Genomic DNA, 18,910 nt, shown 5'->3' on the forward strand with positions numbered 1-18,910 from the left:
GGGGTGTTGTGTCTGTTGTATTAGCTCATCTGCAGGGTGTTGTGTGTCTGTTGTACTGTCGGCACTTTGCTGTCTTAAACACGGAGCATGTGGTGCAGGGAGTTCGTCTGCGGGGTGTCGAGTGTGTGGTGTGCTGTTGGTACTGATCTTGGCTGTCGTAAACACGGAGTGCGTAGTGCAGGGAGTCTGTCTGTGGGGTGTCGTGTGTCTACTCTACCGTCAGTACTTATCTGTCATAAACACAGAGTGCGTGGTGCAGGGAGGCTGTCTCTGGGGTGTCATATGTCTGGTGTGCCGTTGGTACTGATCTCAGCTATTGTAAACAGTGCACAGTGCAGGGAGTCTGTCTGCAGGGTGTTGTGTCTGTTGTATTAGCTCATCTGCAGGACACTGTATGTCTGCTGTATCATCGGTACTGATCTCAGCTGTCGTAAACACAGAGCACGTGGTGCAGGGAGTGAGTGTGGGCCTGGCTTCACCCCTTGGCCGTTTGTACCGTGTGTAGCCATAATCCTGATGTAAACGCACAACTGTTGTCTTGAGCTTCTTCATGGTGAAGCAAAATAAGAATGTTGATGTATTATATTTTGCATTAGAAAAATTCTTTTGTTTTGGAGGGTCCCTTGCTTCTTTGTTTCTACTTTTTTTCAGAGCTATGTGTGCATAGTATTTTTAGAAGCACATTTAAATACAGATGACTGTAGAACTCTAATATTCATTGGGAACCAAGTACCATACTAGGCGTTGGGTTACGAAAATGAGAGACCTAGTATTTGTTGAGAAACTTATAGTCCAGTTGCAAAAAATAGGTCCGTAAAGAAAATCTATACAGTGTTGTAGGTACAGTGACAGAAGTATTCCTGAGGTGTTCTAGGGACATTAAATGGATGTCTCACGCTGAGTGGGTGGTTGGAAGGGGTCAGAAGGAAGGGCAGGCATCAGGGGCCATTTGAGGCGGGCAGCTTGGGCAGAGGCACGGAGCACAGTGACAGCCTTTTGCTGTCAATCACTCTTACAGCTGCCAAAATGCCAGTCTGCGGAAGGCTGCTGAGGGGTGGAGACAGGCCTGAGGCCAGTGCAGTGTACAGGCAGGCTAAGGAACCTCTCCTCTTTAGAGGTGACAGAAGAAAACTGGAGGGTTTTGATCAGAAGGGTAAGACTTGCTGCTTTTGATGGACCACTCCAAGTGTGCCCAGATGGATGAATTCTAGAAGGCCAAAGTGGAAGAGAAAGATTGGGCATGCCGTTCTGCAGTCCCTGTGAGTGATGATGAGATTCATTTATTTTTGAGAGACAAAGAGCACGTGAATAAGTGAGGGGGGCGGGTCAGAGAGAGAGCGGGGAGAAAAGCCCAAGCAGGCTCCATGCTGTCAGCACAGAGCCCAACACAGGGCTCAAACTCACCACGATATCAGGACCTGAGCTGAAATCAAGAGCCAGACATGCTTGACTGAGCCACCCAGGTGCCCCATTAGTCTCCTCTTTAAAAAATGAGGCCAATGACTCTGACAACCTTGGGCCACGAGAGGATTAAATTTTTACTGTGAGTAAAGGTGCCCTCATAGATGATCAATACACAGTGAATAGCTCTTTCTTATTCTGTTGTCTGGGTGGTGAAGTCGCAGGACGTTTCAGTTACACTGGCACAGGAGGTGGCCACTTGGAGACCCAGCAGCCCCCGCACTCCTCTGGGGCACGTGGAGTGGCTATCGTCTTCAAGTTTATATGCCAGGCTAAGCCAGGCGGGCAAGAAGGAACCACCACTGCTCCCCCCCGGACCTCGCCTCTCCCCTCGGGCCTCCTCAAGGGACCAGCCACGTCCCAGTTAAAGGATCTTTTTGATTCTGCCGTTACCAATGCAACGATGAAAAAGGAGGCTGCAAAAGATCAAGAAGGCGGCTCTCAATGACACGCCAATTAATACATTCTAGAAAGTTGGCTTTTCTCACCTGGAGAAGTTTATGGAATTGCATTTCATTTTTCCATGTGGGAGAAAAGAAAATTTCCCTGGTCTGTCACTCCATGCCCACCTCTTGTCCGGGGACGACTAAGGAGAGTAGTGCTTGCAGATCTCCGCGCCTCCCCTGGTCACCGGTGAACTAGTCAAATCTCCATTCACAGCTGCCCATCGCTGCCTTACGTAGTTTAGGTAGATGTGACCCTGATAAATTATTGAGATGTTCAGAAAAATAAATTTTCTTCTCCATCACCTTCCTGCGAAATAATAATTGTAAGTCTTTGATGTAGTTTTCTGACCTGGATGGTGTAACAGCATCTAACAAGTGTTGTGAAGTTAGTTTTCATAGCTAATTTTCAAAGTTCTTTAACATATTCTCTTCCTCCTCACAGCAAAATTAGGAGATATTCAGGGTTGGTGTTATTTTCTCCATTTTTGGTTAAGATGTCCAGGCTCTGAGAAGTTAAAAAAAATACTTTTCCAGGGTGGCCTAGTTAGGGAGAGGGTCCTGGTCTCACTTGGCATGGCGGGTAGGAAGGAGCACGTGGTCTGATCAGCCCGGACGTGGATTCATACCACATCATCACATTGCTCAAGTGATCTGGGGGTCTGGGGGCTTGGTTGGCTGAGGATCCAGCTCTTGGTTTCGGCTCAGGTCCTGGTCTCACAGTTTTGGGAGTTTGAGCCCTGCATCTGGCTCTGTGCTGACTGCTTGGAGCCTGCTTGAGATCCTCTTTCTTCCTCTCTCTGGCCCTCCCCTCCTTGTACTGTCTCTCAAAATAAATAAACGGGAAAAATAATTGAGTGATCTTTCACACACCATCGAATTTCCCTGAGCCTATTTCTTTATCTATAAAATAAGGATCAGCCACTGGAGGCTGTTCTGACGATTAGCAGAAGTACATCAAGCACCTGACACAGTACCCAGTCCTTAGTTAATGCAAGTCCTTAGTTAATGCAGGAATTTACTGTCACCCCACTCTTTAATGTGATGCATATTTAATGTAATATCACCCCACTACATTAACATAATGCCAACAGGATGCATTAAATATGACAAAGTTTTTTCTCCATCCTTGTTTAGAAGCCTGTTTTAACTCATCTTTTATTACATAGAGACTTACTCTAGAAGCATGCCAATTTGTCTTTTGAGATCTAAAAATATAAATTAAGCAATACCATACACTAATTGGGAAAAGGTAGCCATGATCTGGGAGGAGCTCTAGGTTTTAATTCTGTTCTCTTGCTGATCAATTTTATAGCCTTGGGTACTGTCACTGTAACTTTTTTCACCCATGAAATTATATCTGCTAGAATACTTGGATATCACAGGGGTTATTACTTAATAATGAATTATGTAGTCAGATCTAGGAGCTGTTTTGTGCTTAGTGACTAGCCTAGTAAGACCTTTACTTCCTGTCCTGTACCCATTACCTCAACTGGAGGTTAGGTAAAGGATACAGGAGATTTTTACTCTCTAGCATTTAGTAAATATTCTGTTTGTCATCTTGGATTTGAACTAATTAAAGAGGTAATTTCTCTTTAGGTTTCATATTTATACTCTAAGAGTTTCCTTTTTAACCTTAAAAACTCTCTGAGTGTATCTTCTCTGATCTTTGTTTTCTATTGGAGTGTTTAATGCAGAATTTAATGATTCAGCTCAGGTCATGATCTCATGGTCCATGAGTTCAAGCCCCGCATTAGGCTCTGCGCTGACAGCTTGGAGCCTGGAGCCTGCTTCAGATTCTGTGTCTCCCTCTCTCTCTCTCTCTCTCTCTCTCTCTCTCTCTCTCTCTCTGTCTCTCTGTCTCTCTCTCTCTCTCTCTCTCTCTCTCTGTCTCTCTCTCTCTCTGCTCCCCCCCACTCATACTCAGTCTCTCAGTCTCTCTCTCTCTCAAAAATAAACATTGAAAAGAAATTTATTTTAAAAACTGATTGATGGTGAAAGTCATAACCTCAGTATTTAAACCAGTGTGAAAGTTTATAGGGCATTTATTTTAAAAGCCAGTAGAGTATGTACCCCTACAAGTTCCCAGATAATTCACTACTATGGTATATGCTAAGATAAAGAGTAAATGGCTAAATTTTTTTATTTTGCATTTATAAAATAAGAGACAGTAGTTGTAAATTGTCCTTTCTGTCGTGTATTTCCCTGTCTCCTCAAATATTTGACCTATTGTAGGTGCTGTGGCGGACACAGGTCGTGAAGGGTCCCTGTCCTCCAGGAGCTTCCTATCTGGTGGGAGTTTATTCAGTGAAGTTTAGGGGAAAGGATACCTGTGTGATGATGAGGTGTAGATAAATTACACCAGTTCCAAACACACTGTACGTAGAGGGGACTGCTTTCGGGAAATCCTGTCTACAAATTCAGGATTTCTAAATAAATTTTAAGTGTGTGAATGTTGGTATAAAAAATTTTTTTTAACTTTCAAGGTCTGTTTCATCTTTATTTATGAAATTATGTACTTAGGGAGACTTTTTCTTGAAGAAACAAGACCATTTTTTCATTATCTGAATCTTACCACCTTTGTGAAAACACTCTAAAACATTTATGCGTAGTTCCTGTTGTTTTTTTGTTAGGTTTTTTTGCAGTTCTCTGGATTCCATCGACTGTGTATCAGTGAAAGCAGGCAGTGAGGCCCCAGAGCAGAGTGCCCTCACAGATGCAGAGACCCATGCAACTGAACCTGACCGTCGGGATGGCAGGAAGCTGGCTGGTCCAGACAGAGCACGTAACTCAGATGATGAGGTTCCAGATGAATGTGCCGTCACAGATGCAGAGGCCTGTGCAGCTGAACCGCACCGTCGGGATGGCAGGAAGCTGGCTGGTCTGGATGGAGCATGTAACTCAGGTGATGAGGTTCCAGACGACATCACTATGATTGCTGACAGCGAGCCTCCATCTTCAGAGACCAGGAAGTTCACAAGGACCATCTCCCCACCCACCCTGGGGACACTGAGAAATTGTTTCAGCTGGTCTGGAAGTCTTGGCGATTTTTCGCGGACCTCAAGCCCCTCTCTGGGCGAGGCGCTACAGCGGTTCCAGAGAAGGACCGACCCCCCCACCCCGGTGCCCGGCCGGAGGGAAGCTTCTCCTGGGCCCCAGGTGAAGGGTGAGGAGTCTGGTGATGGAGCGCCTCCCGTGCAGCCGGCAGCTGGGTCCCCGCGGTCCCCGAGAAGCCCAGAACTGTCGCCATACGATTTGAATGTGTCAAAACTTTTCCAGCCTTCTAGTAAGGATTCCGACTCAGAGGTGAATCACATTTTGAAGCCTTTGTTTTCAAATCCATATGCAACAGAAAATTGGGTGTTCATCACATCACTGGGGAAATGTTGCCTAGGTTACAAAATAATTGGCTGTCTTAATTTTTTTTTTTTTAAGTTTAGTTTCTTATTTTGAGAGTGAGAATGTCCACGGGAGCTTGGGAGGGCAGAGAGAATCCCAAGCAGGCTCCGTACCACCCGCACAGAGCTGGATGTAGGGGTCAGTCCCAAAACTGGTGAGATCTTGACCTGAGCTGAAATCAAGAGTCAGAGGCTTAACTGACTGAGCCACCCAGGCACCCCTGCTGTCTTAATATCTTACTCTAGATCTTACTGTGTAGAAAGTTCACATTTTGTTCATTGTAAGGGTGTGTTTCATACTTTATACTCTTGTACATTCAGTCTAACTCCATGTCCAGAGTCACTTACCTTTTGTGGAACAGTTAAGACATAAGCAGAAGGATAATTTACAATACATTTAATATTTAATTCCTGGGGCACCTGGGTGGCTCAGTCGGTTAGGCCTCTGACTTCAGCTTAGGTCATGATCTTGCGGTCTGGGTTCGAGCCCTGCATGGAGCTCTGTGCTGACAGAAAAGCAACAACCTTAGATTCTGTGTGTTTTGAGTTTACTGACCCTATTGAAGTGAATTAATCTTAGGACCTTACTCATGACCTTTATTTTAAGAAATGATTTAACATCTGAAACTAATGTAACATGTGTCGACTAAAAAATATATAAGTTAAAAAATAAAAAAGATAAACGAATAATTTATTCCTGAGTCACCACTACTACTGTTAGCCATGAGCAAGGACTATTAGGGTTTCTGAAAATTACAATCAAGTCAATGGAGTATTTTTCACTTCAAGTATATAATCCTGTAAAGAATCCCAAAATAAATTGAAAAAAAAATCCTCTTGAAAAATGCAGAAATGTAAAGTCTTCATTGTCCTTTTTTGAGTTTTATGGGAATCCAGATTTTTCTGTGTAAAGGAAAGCTCTACACGATGGGATAAGGCAGAGGGTAGATCTCAGTGGCGTTGGGAGAAGTGACTGCATTTAAACATGTTATACAATTAAAAGGTACGGCTGTACCAGTTCAGCTTTTTGTAGCTAGTGATTTATGAACGCTGTTAGCCAAACGTGGGTAAACCAACAATATCACAGCAGGAGACTCTTATTGGAGTCAGCATCTTGACAGGCTCCTGAAAGGGGTAGAAGTCTTCAGATGCATCCTTTCTTTTACCCAATTTACTTGCGTTACAACATTTTGCCAGTTTCTTCAGTGAAACTTGGAGACCTGCGAACATCCTTGCCACTTAGATTCATTTTCTTTCAACCACTCCATGTTTTATACTTTGAAAAATTCCACTTTTATTTATACTGATTTTCTCGTTTTACTTGTTTTACTTTTTGTTGAATATTGGTTAGTTGTCATCAAAAAATGCATAGTAAAAATCTAATTTTATTTTATTTTTTTCCTGGGGGATCTAGGAATCTGACTGCAATAGTAAGTCACTTGAGAATCAAGGTAATCCAAAATCCAAGCTACATTTATCTCAGTTTTCAAGAAAAGTCACTCTTCTAAAAAACAAGGTAAACCAAAACATCTAATTTTTTTTTTATTTTAGAAGCAGTGTACGTTTATTACCAGGAACTGAGAAATATCAACAAAATTAAAAATGAAAATGCCTATATTTTAATTTACAGGAGAAATGTTTGCTTTCAAGTCTTCCTAGGGCCATGTTTACACCTGACTGTAGGTGGTGGCGTTGTCAAAGAAACCCTCATCCCCCAGCACTATGCAAGCGCTTTTCTCCCGTGTGCTGCTTCTGCACTGTCACTTAGAATGACCAAGTAACATGCCATTGGATGAGTTTAGCTCATCCTCTTATGTTTGTCCTTGAACTAAACATTTTTTGCAGTAGCAGACAAGACTGCAACCAAGATCATGTGGATAAATATTGCGTACCGTTCTGGATTATTTCATAGGGATGAAACAGTTTCCATGGAATTCATGGAGTGGTACTCCTGGCACCAGATTTAAAGCTTTGATATATGTTGTCCAGAGATCTTCTAGAAACTGTGTATCCGATAGACCATGCTATTTGTTGTATCAAGATATATAAATATTTGTGCGACTTAATGAGGGAAAGCTCATAAGCTAAGGCATATTTTATTTTTAAGTGTTCTTTCCCATGAATATGAAAAATGCTAAATTCTAACTCAAAAAATGTACAAAGGACATAAATAGTACAAAAGAACAAGTACAAATGGCTGGTGAATACATGCCAGCATGTTCCACCTCCTTAGTAATCAAACAATGCAAATTAAAATAATGAAACAATTTCTTATCACTCGGATTTTCAAACAATATTGTTAGTTGTGCTTATGAGAGTATGAGACAGATAATCACATACTTAACTGTGCATAAGTCGCTCTGCCGTTCAGGAAAGCAGTTTGAGTGAGTTTAAATAATTCGAAGTCCAATTCTAGAACCTGCCTAAGTCATGAGAGTTCAAGCACATGAACAACTGGGGGCCTGGGTGGCTCATGCATGACGAGACCCAATCTTGATATTGACTCAGGTCATGATCTTATGGTTTGTGAGTTTGAGCCCTGTGTTGGGATTCTCTCTCTCTCTCTCTCTCTCTCTCTCTCTCTCTCAGCCTCTCCCCTCCTTGTGTTGTCTCTCTCTCAAAATAAGTAAACAAAAGGACATGAACACTTATCCTGCATTAGTTACAAAGTGAAAAATTGAAAATTGCCCATCCAGAAATAAGGGGGTGAATTATTAAATATGTTATTGGCTTTAGCTCCTAGGTGGAGTATAAGTGAATTTTTTTTTCTGTTGTTTTCTCCTGTTTTTCTATAGTGAACATATTTTTCTTTTTATGTTTATTTTTGAGAGAGACAGAGACAGTGTGAGGTGGGGGTAGAGCAGGAAGAGACACACACACAGACTTCAAAGCAGGCTCCAGACTCTGAGCTGTCAGCACAGAACCTGATGTGGGTCTCGAACTCATGAACCGTGAGATCATGACCTGAGCCTAAGTCAGACGCTTAACTGATTGAGCCCCCAAGGCGCCCCCAGAACCTTTTTGTTTTTTTAACCTGAAACCAGTTCTCAGAACATTTTTATTTTTCTCTGCTACAGAAGATATACTATTCTCTTTGCCATTTAGGTTCAAAATCTTAGGGTTGTCCTTTTTCTTTCTGTCAGCTTGATCCTTCTTCTGCAAAGGACAAAGAAAAACAGCCACACATCTGTACCTATCCTAAGCCTTCTATTGTTTGTCTTTCTTTTCTTTCTTTGTCTTCTTTGTCTTGTTTCTTGCTCTCTCCCTTTTCCCCTCACCAGCACCCCAAGATAACATTTCATCTTTCATATGTGAACTTTTCCATTCTTACCTCCCTCTGGCAGTTTCATCACCCTGCTCTTTACTATCTGAAAGAACAACAACAGAACAAAGATGGCTTCATGTTTCCCACAGGATAAAAATCAACCCTTTGAACAATTTATTCAAAACAAAATTCACTTCTACAAGTGAAAAAGAAAACAATCCAAGATAATAATTAAGTAGAATTGAAATATATTAAGTGAACATTTTTACTTATTGCTTGTCGGTTATTTTTCTGTTCTATTATACAGATAGTAGTTCAGTGCTAACTAAAGGTAGTTGCTTGGACAGAACAGTATTAAATGGAGCATTTACTCTTTAGGTTCCTGGGCTGTATAAATCTAGCTCCATGGACAATCTTTCTACAACCCGGATCAAACCTCTAGTTCCAGCCCGAGCCAGTGGGCTCAGCAAAAAGCCATCAAGCATCCAGAAGAGAAATCACCATAATGCTGAGAACAGGCCAGGATTGCAGATAAAAATCAATGAACTCTGGAAAAATTTTGGATTTAAAAAGTGAGTTGCCTTGTTACTTCTGAGATAAGATGAGTTACTACTGTTTTGTAATTTTAGTTACTTTCTCACAATTCTTTCTATTTTCATACGAGTTTTGTTTTCTCTTACCCTATGAGAATTATTTTTCTCTATTCCTTCTAGCTGCTCTTTAAGTATATTTAAGGTTAGTGTCTATGCCTTCTTGTGGTGAAAAGATGCCAAACTGAAAACCCTGAGTTCTTGGTCTGGTTGTGGGGTCTGCTTGTTTAAGCAGGTTACTTTTTCTGCCTCTGCTTCCTTCCCTTGTCACTCAGGATCGTGATGAGAATAATTGTTCTGGACACGGGGTGGGAAGGGAATGCTGCATCATACTTCTTGACTTGAGGGAGTCTGTTTCCCTAAAATGGGGAGAATCGTCCAGCATCTGATGAATGTGCCAGATTTCTAAAGTGGGGGCAGATACTGTTCTAGAAGAATCGATCCTCTGCATATGTATGTTTTTTGAGCCATAGTACTTCCTTTTGTTAGACTATAAAATTAGCCTCCGAGTAGCTGTGATTTGTAATTAACTTATTCTCTTGTTCTTCTCAATAAAGCAAATGTGCTAAGAATGGAGGGAAGGAAAGGTACATGGGTGGTGGGGTTAAACCTCACCTAATAAAAACATTGTCACAGTCAGATGAAATGGATGGTATGAGGAGACACACTTTAAATAAGCAAGTGCCAGACAACTATTTTTTATTTTGCATTGTGTCAAGTCTAGGGTTATACCATATCCCAGCGGTTCTCAAACATTTGCCTTCAGACACCTTTTACACTCTTAAAAATTACTGAGGGCCTCAAAATACTTTGGTTTATGTGTTTGTACCTGCAGCATTTAACTACCTTAGAAATTAAAATGGACATTAAAAAAAATTTTTTTTAATGTTTAGTTACTTTTGAAGGAGGAGACAGCGTGAGAGGGGGAAGGGCAGAGAGAGAGGGAGACGGAATCTGAAGCAGGCTCCAGGCGCTCAGCTGTCAGCACAGAGCCCGACACAGGGCTTGAACTCACGAATCATGACCTGAGCTGAGTCAGATGCTTAACCCACTAAGCCACCCAGGCAACTCTAAAATGGACATTTTAAAATATTTTATCTTTAAGTAACAATGACAAACCCATATTAAAATTAATGGTGTATTATTACATAAGTATGCTTTCCCCAAAAACAGTACAGGTTCCTTTTTTGTTAACATTTTTGCAGGTCTTACTGTACTTTAATAGGACTGAACTGGATTCTCATGTCTGCTTCTGTGTTAGATCTGTTACAGTAGATTGTTTTGGCTCAAGTACAGGAAGAAAATCCGGCTCCACACATATTTTTGGTTGGGAAATGAGTAATAATAGACTTTATGTAGTTGTGAATTTTCTACTTTGACATTACACCAATATCCAACAAGTGGTGACTGCTTCAAGGTTGCAGTATAGGGTCTGAAACCATGTCAGCCGACTTTGCAGATTGTTATATTACAGTCTATTGTTTCATTGGTCCAAATTGCACCTGAAATGCCCCTTTTATTCATGCATGAAGTGGCTGTTTAGAAAACGTTAGCTTTCTGAGTTATCTTCCAAACATTGACACATCTCATTATACAATATAAAGAAATCACAATCTTAATGGCAAAATCTTTAAGTATTAGGAAGCTGGCAAGTGTCAGATACACGTTTTCCAGAATTCTAACTTTCAGTTGAAAGCTTGAATTTTATCCTTGGCAACAAATACTGCTAGTTGAATACCTAAACTTGAATGACATAGTGTCACGTGGCTTTTTCCTGGTAATAACCGTCATCCTTCAGGACTAACAAAAGTGCCTGCTGGGTTTCCCATTTGAGGTTGAAAGGATTGAGATTTAATAAAATTAGTGGTTTTTACTGCCTTTATAAGAACGCTCTTAAATGAGACTGACTTTTTTTTTTTTTAAGTTTATTTTTGAGAGAGAGAGAGACAGAATATGAGGGACAGAGAGAAGGGAGAGACACAGAATCTGAAGCAGGCTCCATGGTTTTAAGCTGTCCACACAAAGCCTGATGCAGGGCTTGAACCTATGACCTGTGAGATCATGACCTGAGCTGAAGTCGGATGCCTAACTGACTGAGCCACCCAGGCACCCGAAGCTGACTCGTGTAACTACAAGTACGTGGAGCTGGAGAACACGAATACTGCTTGTATTTCCCGCGCAGTTTGGAGCTACTGTCTTGATTCGTGCTAAGTTGCCAGTAGCTTCTACTCAGTTCGGCTTTTGGGTAAACATGTCAGCATAGTGGGAAAGGCAGATAAAGTCTAAATATTGTTACACAATAATTTTGATCTTGTAAACCCCCTGAAACGGTCTTGAGAATTTTTAGAGACCATGGGCCATATTTCAAGAACTTCTAAAGAGAAATTGAGGGTGCAGAGGTATTCCTACGTGTCTTCCTAATAGGATGTTTATAGACACAGAGCTCCTTTCCAGCCAAAAAAGAAAAATAGGTTGTGGGGAGGCAGGAGTAAAAGATACGGCTTATGTTGGTTCTTAGCCAGACTGGAGAAGGGTGCTAAGGAGAAAGGAACTAAAATGTCTTTATTGGAATCATTCTTTCTTAGCTAGTGCATATTTAGTAGTGGCTTTGCACATGCTTTAAAAGGTGATTTAGGAGGCAGAAAGGGGAACTAAGAAGCAAACTCAAATTTTATTGGGATACTCAGAGGAGAACCTGAATGCATCATATACTAAGACAAAGTGAAAGGTCTTATTCTCTTCAAATACTTCTCTTTTGTCTAGGTAGACTATTGTATAATACTTATACACCAAATTTATTGTATTGTATTTTGCAGAGATTTTGAAAAGCTTCCTTCTTGTAAGAAGCCAGATCCCCTGTCACCAGTCAAAGACAACATCCAGCTAACTCCAGAAGCAGATGAGGATATATTTAACAAATCTGAGTGCATGCGTGTTCAGAGAGCAATATTCCAATAAATGCAGGCAGCTGGGAGGCTATTGCCTGCGAGAGAATCTATCAACTTGCAGTGCTGTTTGGGATTGCGGCAATTGCCGGACTGATTTATTCATAGATGTATGCCATTTTTTAAACAGAGTACATTTTGTATATTAACTGTAATTATTTCTTTTGTTCAGCTTTTTATATTTTTGTAAGAAGCTAAAATAGACAAATAATTTTTATCTTTGACAGTTTTTGGAAGTTTTGATGTTTTGGGGCAAGTCCCCTGGAATTTATAAAAATCTACCCTAAAGCTTTTTTTCATGTTGCCAAGCATAGGATGGTAAATGAAAAGCCACAATTCTGTAATCATCCTGGACGGAATCACTGTATTTCTCCAAACTTTAAATTTTTTGCACTGCCTTTCCTCTCTTTCGGGGTTGAATTGAAAATAAAGTTTCTGGAATGGGAGGGGTAGTTGGAAAGGTTAAAGTGTGAGCTGAAAATCCCTTAACTAGAGTCTTAGGTGTGATGTAAGATACTAAAGCATCAAGGTCTATGATGTGTACAGTCTGCAGAGATGGTCAGGTGTCGCAGACTATGACTCGAGTTCTCCAGCAAGAGAGTGGACACAGAATTGAATACGAGAGGCTGATGTCTGGGAGGAGCCAAGAGCCCTGAACAGGGGTTTCGCTTCCATATTTATTGAGCTCCAAAGAAATTACCCACGTGGTGAACATGTGGAAAACAAGATCTTATACACGTGAACATGGAGAAAACAGTCAGACCATAATCATTAACTTACTTGTATGTGTAAGAAGCAAAGCGTCTGGGGAGACAAGGTATATTGGCACCAGATGGAAAGTAATTTCCTGCAGGTGATAGAACAAGTTACCCATGATCCCATTATAATATCTCACTAGCTAACCTCAGGTGCTTTCACCCTGTAGTGGCAGCTTTCCTCCCTCAGCTATTTCTTTAGCCCATTTATGTAAGTAAAAACTATCTCCCCACAGTCAGGAACCTGGAAAGAACCAGCCATGCAAGTGAACATCTGAAGGGAGGGGAAATCTGGCAGGAAGCAAAGGAGTTACCTGAGATACAGAGGATAAAGGAAAGGGATCCCGAGTATTTACATTTTTAAATATGCTGTGTAGAGGACTCTTGGATAAAGAGTCAGAAAGGGGGGGGGGACAAAGTTGTAAGAAATAGCATAAAATTTTTTTTTAAATAATCTGGAAAAAAAAGCAAATTTGAACTCTATGAATGTTTCCTGTTATAGAACAAATTAAGAATGTGACTCAAATATTGCATACAAATGTTTATCTCCTTGCCCACTTAAATGACAGGAAAGGAATAAAATAGTATAAATCCATAAAGGTTAACCAAGGAAGAGACATCAGGCAAGAAAACAGATGCATAAGCAGTGAGTGATTTAAGCAAAGAAATGATCAATTCCGCACTGCCAACAGGAAGCAGACTTCAGATGGGCTCAGTAAATGGCGACGCAGCTTCCTCCCAAACCAGGGGCTCAAGGTCGGTCAAAATGGAACTGGCTGAAAACATTCAAGAAGTGGCACAGTGTAGGGGAGACAGCAGCCGTGCCATGGATCTCCAGCCTCCAGACCCCACATAACAGCAGTCGGGCAGCAAAATTGAAAACCTGTGACCAGCATTACAAGTTGAGGTGACAGAGTATCCTTAAATCCCAAAGTGTAAGTGGGTGAAGACAAGCCCCCAATGGCAAGACCACAAGATGGAGAATCAGGAGCACAACAGGGCGTCTACTAGACCTGAGAACAGAATTTCAGAAGAGTCCTTAAAACAGCAGGCCACACTGCACCAGGGAGAGGCTTTCCCAGTCCTGTGGGGAGTGTGTGCAGGGGGCCTGTGGGGAACTGAGGTCGACTGGTCCACGTGAACTGTTGGAACTTAGCTGCTGACTTGACCAAGGCTCCTTCTGGGACAGGGTCCCCCACAAAGAGAAACTGGTAAGACACAAAACCAAGGAGGACAAACAGCAGAAGCAAAGGAGAGATGGTTGAAACAGAAGTGGGAGGAGCAACAGGTGACCAAGAAGTCTCAGCAGAATACCCTGTTTTTGAACACTTAAAGACATTTGATGTCCAAGAAGCTCCTATGAACCAGGCTTCCTTCTCAAAACTAATTTTACTTAAGAAGAAAGCACAGAAAAGCCTTTGGATCAGTCTCCTCTGATGTTAATTTTAAGAGCAAAATAACATCTCTATAGATAATTGAAAATCTACCCAAAAAGCCCACAGAGCAGATGAAAAACAGTCCATTTGAAAGTGTTGCAAACGTTATTAATAAGAATATGGATATGAAGGAAATTTAGAATTGGAAAAACTTAAGGTGAACTCAGAAAAGAAGTAGAAATAGACATTTCAGAAGTGGAAGCTAAATCAGAATACAAAAATACTACAGACAATGCCTTAAAAGACAGGGAGCAAAAATCAGAACAAAATGGGGAGAAGACAAAGATTAGGAAATAAATACTGAAGGTAGGGACAGAAGGTGCAACATACAGGTAATGTCTCTAAAGGAAACAAATTATAATTTCAGAAAACTTTCTCAATTAAAAACAAATTTGAAGCCTTTTAAAGGGCACTCTTGTACCCAAGATTATTGATGCACAACATGCAACACGAAGACCTAGGTAACAGTTATTTAAGAAAAAGAAATCCTGGGGTAAGCAAAAACAGATTTTTCACAATTATTCTTACTTGAAGAAAGTGAAGTAATATTTTGAACAGGCAAGAATTTGGGGAATAGTATTCCCTTAAGTTCTTCCCAAAGAATCTATCAGAAAATGAGCTCTTTTAGAAAACCAAAGTAACTAGAGAAATAGCACCATAAAGACTAGTTAGTGGTGGGCATTCAACAGAGCGGCCTGTATATTTAAAAATTGGAGTTAAGGGGTGCCTGATTGGCTCAGTTGGGTAAGCATCTGACTTCTGCTCAAGTCATGATCTGTCAGTTCAGACCTTCAGAATGATGGTATCAACTCATGATCTTGAAAACAGAAATAAAGGAGAAATGTCAATTGTTTCCTTTTTTTCCTCTGACCTCTACCACTGTGTAACCAACCAATAGCAGGTAAGGGAGGGAAAGAAACCTTTTTAGTGACCTAATAAGGAAAAATAAATGAGGTCATAATCACCATTTTGCAGCATCTGGTGGATTAATGGATTTAGATGCTGAGCATCAAAAAGAGACAACCAGATATATTGTGCATCTTAGTGAAAGAACTCCACATCCTCTACAGTTTTGTCAAGGAATGGGGGCGGGGGGGGCGTCTGATCATGCCTCCGGATGCAGCTGCCAGACTTAGAAACAGGACAGAGGAATGCGTGGAACCGCATCTTAAATGTGCAGTTAGCACAATCCAGAAGGGGAAACCACATATTTAATACCCTGGGATTTTCAACAGGTGAACTGAAGAAAGGGATAAGGAAGGAAATCCCATATAGTTTTTTGAAAACTGGATAAAATTAAACTAGATTGTTTAGGAATGCATGCTTTTGGTAAAGCAATAAAGATACAGGAAGTGATAACTAAAATTCAGGGTAGTGGTTACTCCAGGGGAGGAGCAGGGCTTTGATGTTAGGAAAAAGCACATGGAGGGGATTCTGGGAGTAGTGTGTCTTTTTTAATAAAAAATTGTAATATTTATTAGTTTTTGAGACAGGGCATGAACAGGGGAGTGGCAGAGAGAGAGGGAGACACAGAATCTGAAGCAGGCTCCAGGCTGTCAGCACAGAGCCCAATGCAAGGCTTGAACCCACGAACCGTAAGATCATGACCTGAGCCGAAGTTGGACGCTTAACCGACTGAGCCACGCAGGTGCCCCTACAACATTTTTTAAATAGTACTTCATCATATTGAAGATATAATTGATTATAAGGTGCACCATTTTATTTTTACCATTGAAAGAAAAAATTTATTGACACTACCAACTTTAAGACACTATTTTCAAAAATATTATAATTGTACCTTAGAAGAGATGAAATGCAGCAATTAGACATCACAGATCTTGTCCCTCATGCACAATATCCAGCAGCTGTCCTCACTTCCCAGAGACTTGACGTTTACTCTGGACAGTCGGCACCAGACAGCCTCTGATTGTTAAAGCCCAGGAGCACAGTGGAGGGACGGGTGGGGTTTGGAGCTGAGAAGAAGGAATCCCATGGAAATAAGCTGGAGCATGTGAACCCCCATCCACTCTCCGCTTAGCCTCCCCTTCTCACTTCTGCTGGGACCTCCACTACACTGTGTTACACTTTCAAAGTTGTCCCACACATCTTAAAGCTGTTATGTTTACCTTCTACTCTGTTTTTCTGTCTTCAGTTAAGTAATTTCTACAGATCCATAAGTTTACCAGTTCTTTCCTTGGCTCTTTATTGCTGTGGTTTTGGCTTTTATTTCTAGCGTTTCTATCTTACTCTTACAGTGTCCATCTCTAGTGACATTCCCCTGTCTGCTCATGCCTGTTATCCCCTCTTCCCACTGCAACACATATTCACCATAGTTATTTTAAATTCCTTGTCTGGAATTTCTAACATCCGGGTCATCTCTGAGCCTGGTTCTGTATCTTGTGTGTTTGACAGTTTTCTTTTGCCCTATTTATGTTTGTGTGTGTGTCGTCTTTGACTGGACGTCATCCATGCTGTTACAGAGCTGTAGCGACTGACGTGACATGTATGCCTGGAAGTGGGCATGCCTTTTCTACTAGGGTTCGCGTTGGGAAAAGCTAGTCAGCCATTTAGTGGGGTTGGATTTTTTGTCACTACAATCATTGTAAGGGCACCACCAACTTCATATTCCTCTAGACTTGCCTGTGGTTGGGTGGGGCTCTGGAGCCAGGGTGGTGGTGTTTTCATCAGCGTTCCAGCAGTGTCCTCTGTCAGCCTTCCTCATGCACCTGTGGCCCAGAGGGGGTCTCTCTCCATGCCCTTGCCCCTCTCCAGCTTTCGGCTGCTGTTGCTCATTTGGTGTCTGTTTGTTGACTAGGTGCAGCCTTGAGGCTACCCTATTATTAAATGTGTCAGTTATATTAGATTTTACAATCCACTACATAATACAAGCACTACCCTCCTTTGTTTCTCAGCTCCCGGTAAGATCCTGGCAAAATGGACCCCCCGTTCCTCTTATTGATGTCTAGCTGCCAGCCGCTGTACGTTTTACCACACCTCCTGTCTTTCAAAACACATGCTGGTGTTTTAACACTTGTTGACTTATGATTTAGAGGAGGCAGAAGAATCCCTGAAGAATTCCAGATGGGAATCAGAAGGCTTGCTGTGTAATTCTGACTTGCCTCAAATAAGTGACCTTGGATAAACCACAGAAGCTGTGTTGTCCTCTTTCTCCTCATGGAACAAACATGAGGGGTTGACCTGTTACTTAGAAATTTACAACTCCAAAATTCTGTGAACAAAACAATAAATTGATTTCCGGTAACCATTTAAAGACTGTTCTGGAAGATCCACAAGAGGGCAGCCCCTCCACATTGCTTAGTATCTGAAGCACAAGTGCAAGCACCTTTCAGTCTATTTTAAAAATCCCCTTGTACGATGCTTTATTTTTATTTCTTTTCACTATATAAATAGAGCACAAATATCATCTCACTTATAAAAATCATGGCATCACAGACCAGCTTCAAATCTCTTTTGATTAGTACCCCTTAATCCTCACCCCCTATTATCAGGTTTGTGGAAAATTATGAAATTTTACTTTATGTGTTTTCTTTAAACATGATTTCTGGAACTAACTTTGTAAATCTACAAGCTATCTAAATATTTCTTCCCATTATTATACATAGATTAACTTATTTTTAATTACTCTCACTCCATGACACGTTTCATAACTACTTGTCTCTCAATGACTTTTAGGGGTTTTTTTCAATATTCAAACATTTTCTTAAATATTTCAGTACTGCATTTTGAAAAAAGTGAAGAGCCTCACATGATTTCATAGTAATTACGATTTTAAAGCTAATTTACTAACCAAAATAGGAAGATTTTAATAATTTTACTAGCCACTTTACAGAATTTACAGAAGTCAGTTTACCACAAGTATATTTTTATCCTAGACTGGATTAGGCCCAAGCAACAAATGGGCTCATTGATACGGAGGACAGAGACAAGAAAAGAATGGCCAGGTGGGGCCATCCCGGTGTCGGTAGGGGCTCTGCCTTGATTACCTCTGTATCCTCTGCAATGTTAAGGAAATATATGCTGGAAATGAGCCACAATTCTTCATGTTTCAGGTACACAAGAGAAGTTAAATAAAAACATGTCTGACAATATTAACGTAAAATAAGTTGTACCAACAGCAAATATTTCTAGAGTAAAGGACAGGCTTCTCTTTGGGCCTTTTTAGGATTTACAATCTGACTGAGCTTGAATGGGATATATGTGAGGGAGATAGATAGGTAAGAGGTAGCGGAGGTGCACTCCACACAGGGACTTTGTGTGAGCAAAGCTTAGGGCAGAAGATGCACAGAGTGTTTGCAGAAAAGAACTAGCTGAACCAGATCAGAGGGTTTGCACTGGAGGAGAAAGATGGGGTTGGAAATTCAGGGTGGGACTCAGACTGCTAAGGCTGAAGTTTGGATCTGACCTCTGGGCAGGTGAAAGTCCGCAAAGGTTATCTGAAGGGCCAGTTTCTGATCTGCCTCCATTCCTAGTTCTAAAGATCCAGTGAGCAGTTATTAGGTGTGAGTGGGTAGGAAAAGGAAGGGGTGGGTAGGTCAAGAATTAGTCACTGAAATATAGTTCCAGTCACAATGCCCACTGGCAACCCCCAGTCAGTTG

At 41.2% G+C, this 18,910-nt stretch overlaps 1 protein-coding gene and 1 long non-coding RNA gene across 3 annotated transcripts in view; both read left to right on the forward strand.

The window, feature by feature from the left end:
- EXO1 (exonuclease 1) overlaps positions 1-12,636 on the forward strand; it is a 30,821-nt gene extending 18,185 nt beyond the window's left edge. The window contains exons 11-14 of the mRNA XM_029933036.1: positions 4,538-5,210; positions 6,717-6,818; positions 8,946-9,139; positions 11,974-12,636. Coding sequence (XP_029788896.1) covers positions 4,538-5,210; positions 6,717-6,818; positions 8,946-9,139; positions 11,974-12,115 — 1,111 coding nt within the window. The 3' untranslated portion in view covers positions 12,116-12,636. The remainder of the gene's footprint in view (positions 1-4,537; positions 5,211-6,716; positions 6,819-8,945; positions 9,140-11,973) is intronic.
- A 2,691-nt stretch (positions 12,637-15,327) lies between these two features.
- On the forward strand, positions 15,328-17,558 carry LOC115286590. Of its 2 annotated transcripts, none has more exons than XR_003906151.1 (2): positions 15,328-15,528; positions 17,206-17,558. It is a non-coding gene; the product is annotated as an uncharacterized LOC115286590 (long non-coding RNA). The 2 variants fall into 2 exon arrangements; XR_003906152.1 differs by lacking the exon at positions 15,328-15,528 and adding an exon at positions 16,809-16,895.
- The last annotated feature ends 1,352 nt before the right edge of the window (positions 17,559-18,910 follow it).

The sequence above is a fragment of the Suricata suricatta genome, chromosome 3 (assembly GCF_006229205.1).
Source record: "Suricata suricatta isolate VVHF042 chromosome 3, meerkat_22Aug2017_6uvM2_HiC, whole genome shotgun sequence".
Taxonomy (NCBI): Eukaryota; Metazoa; Chordata; class Mammalia; order Carnivora; family Herpestidae; genus Suricata; species Suricata suricatta.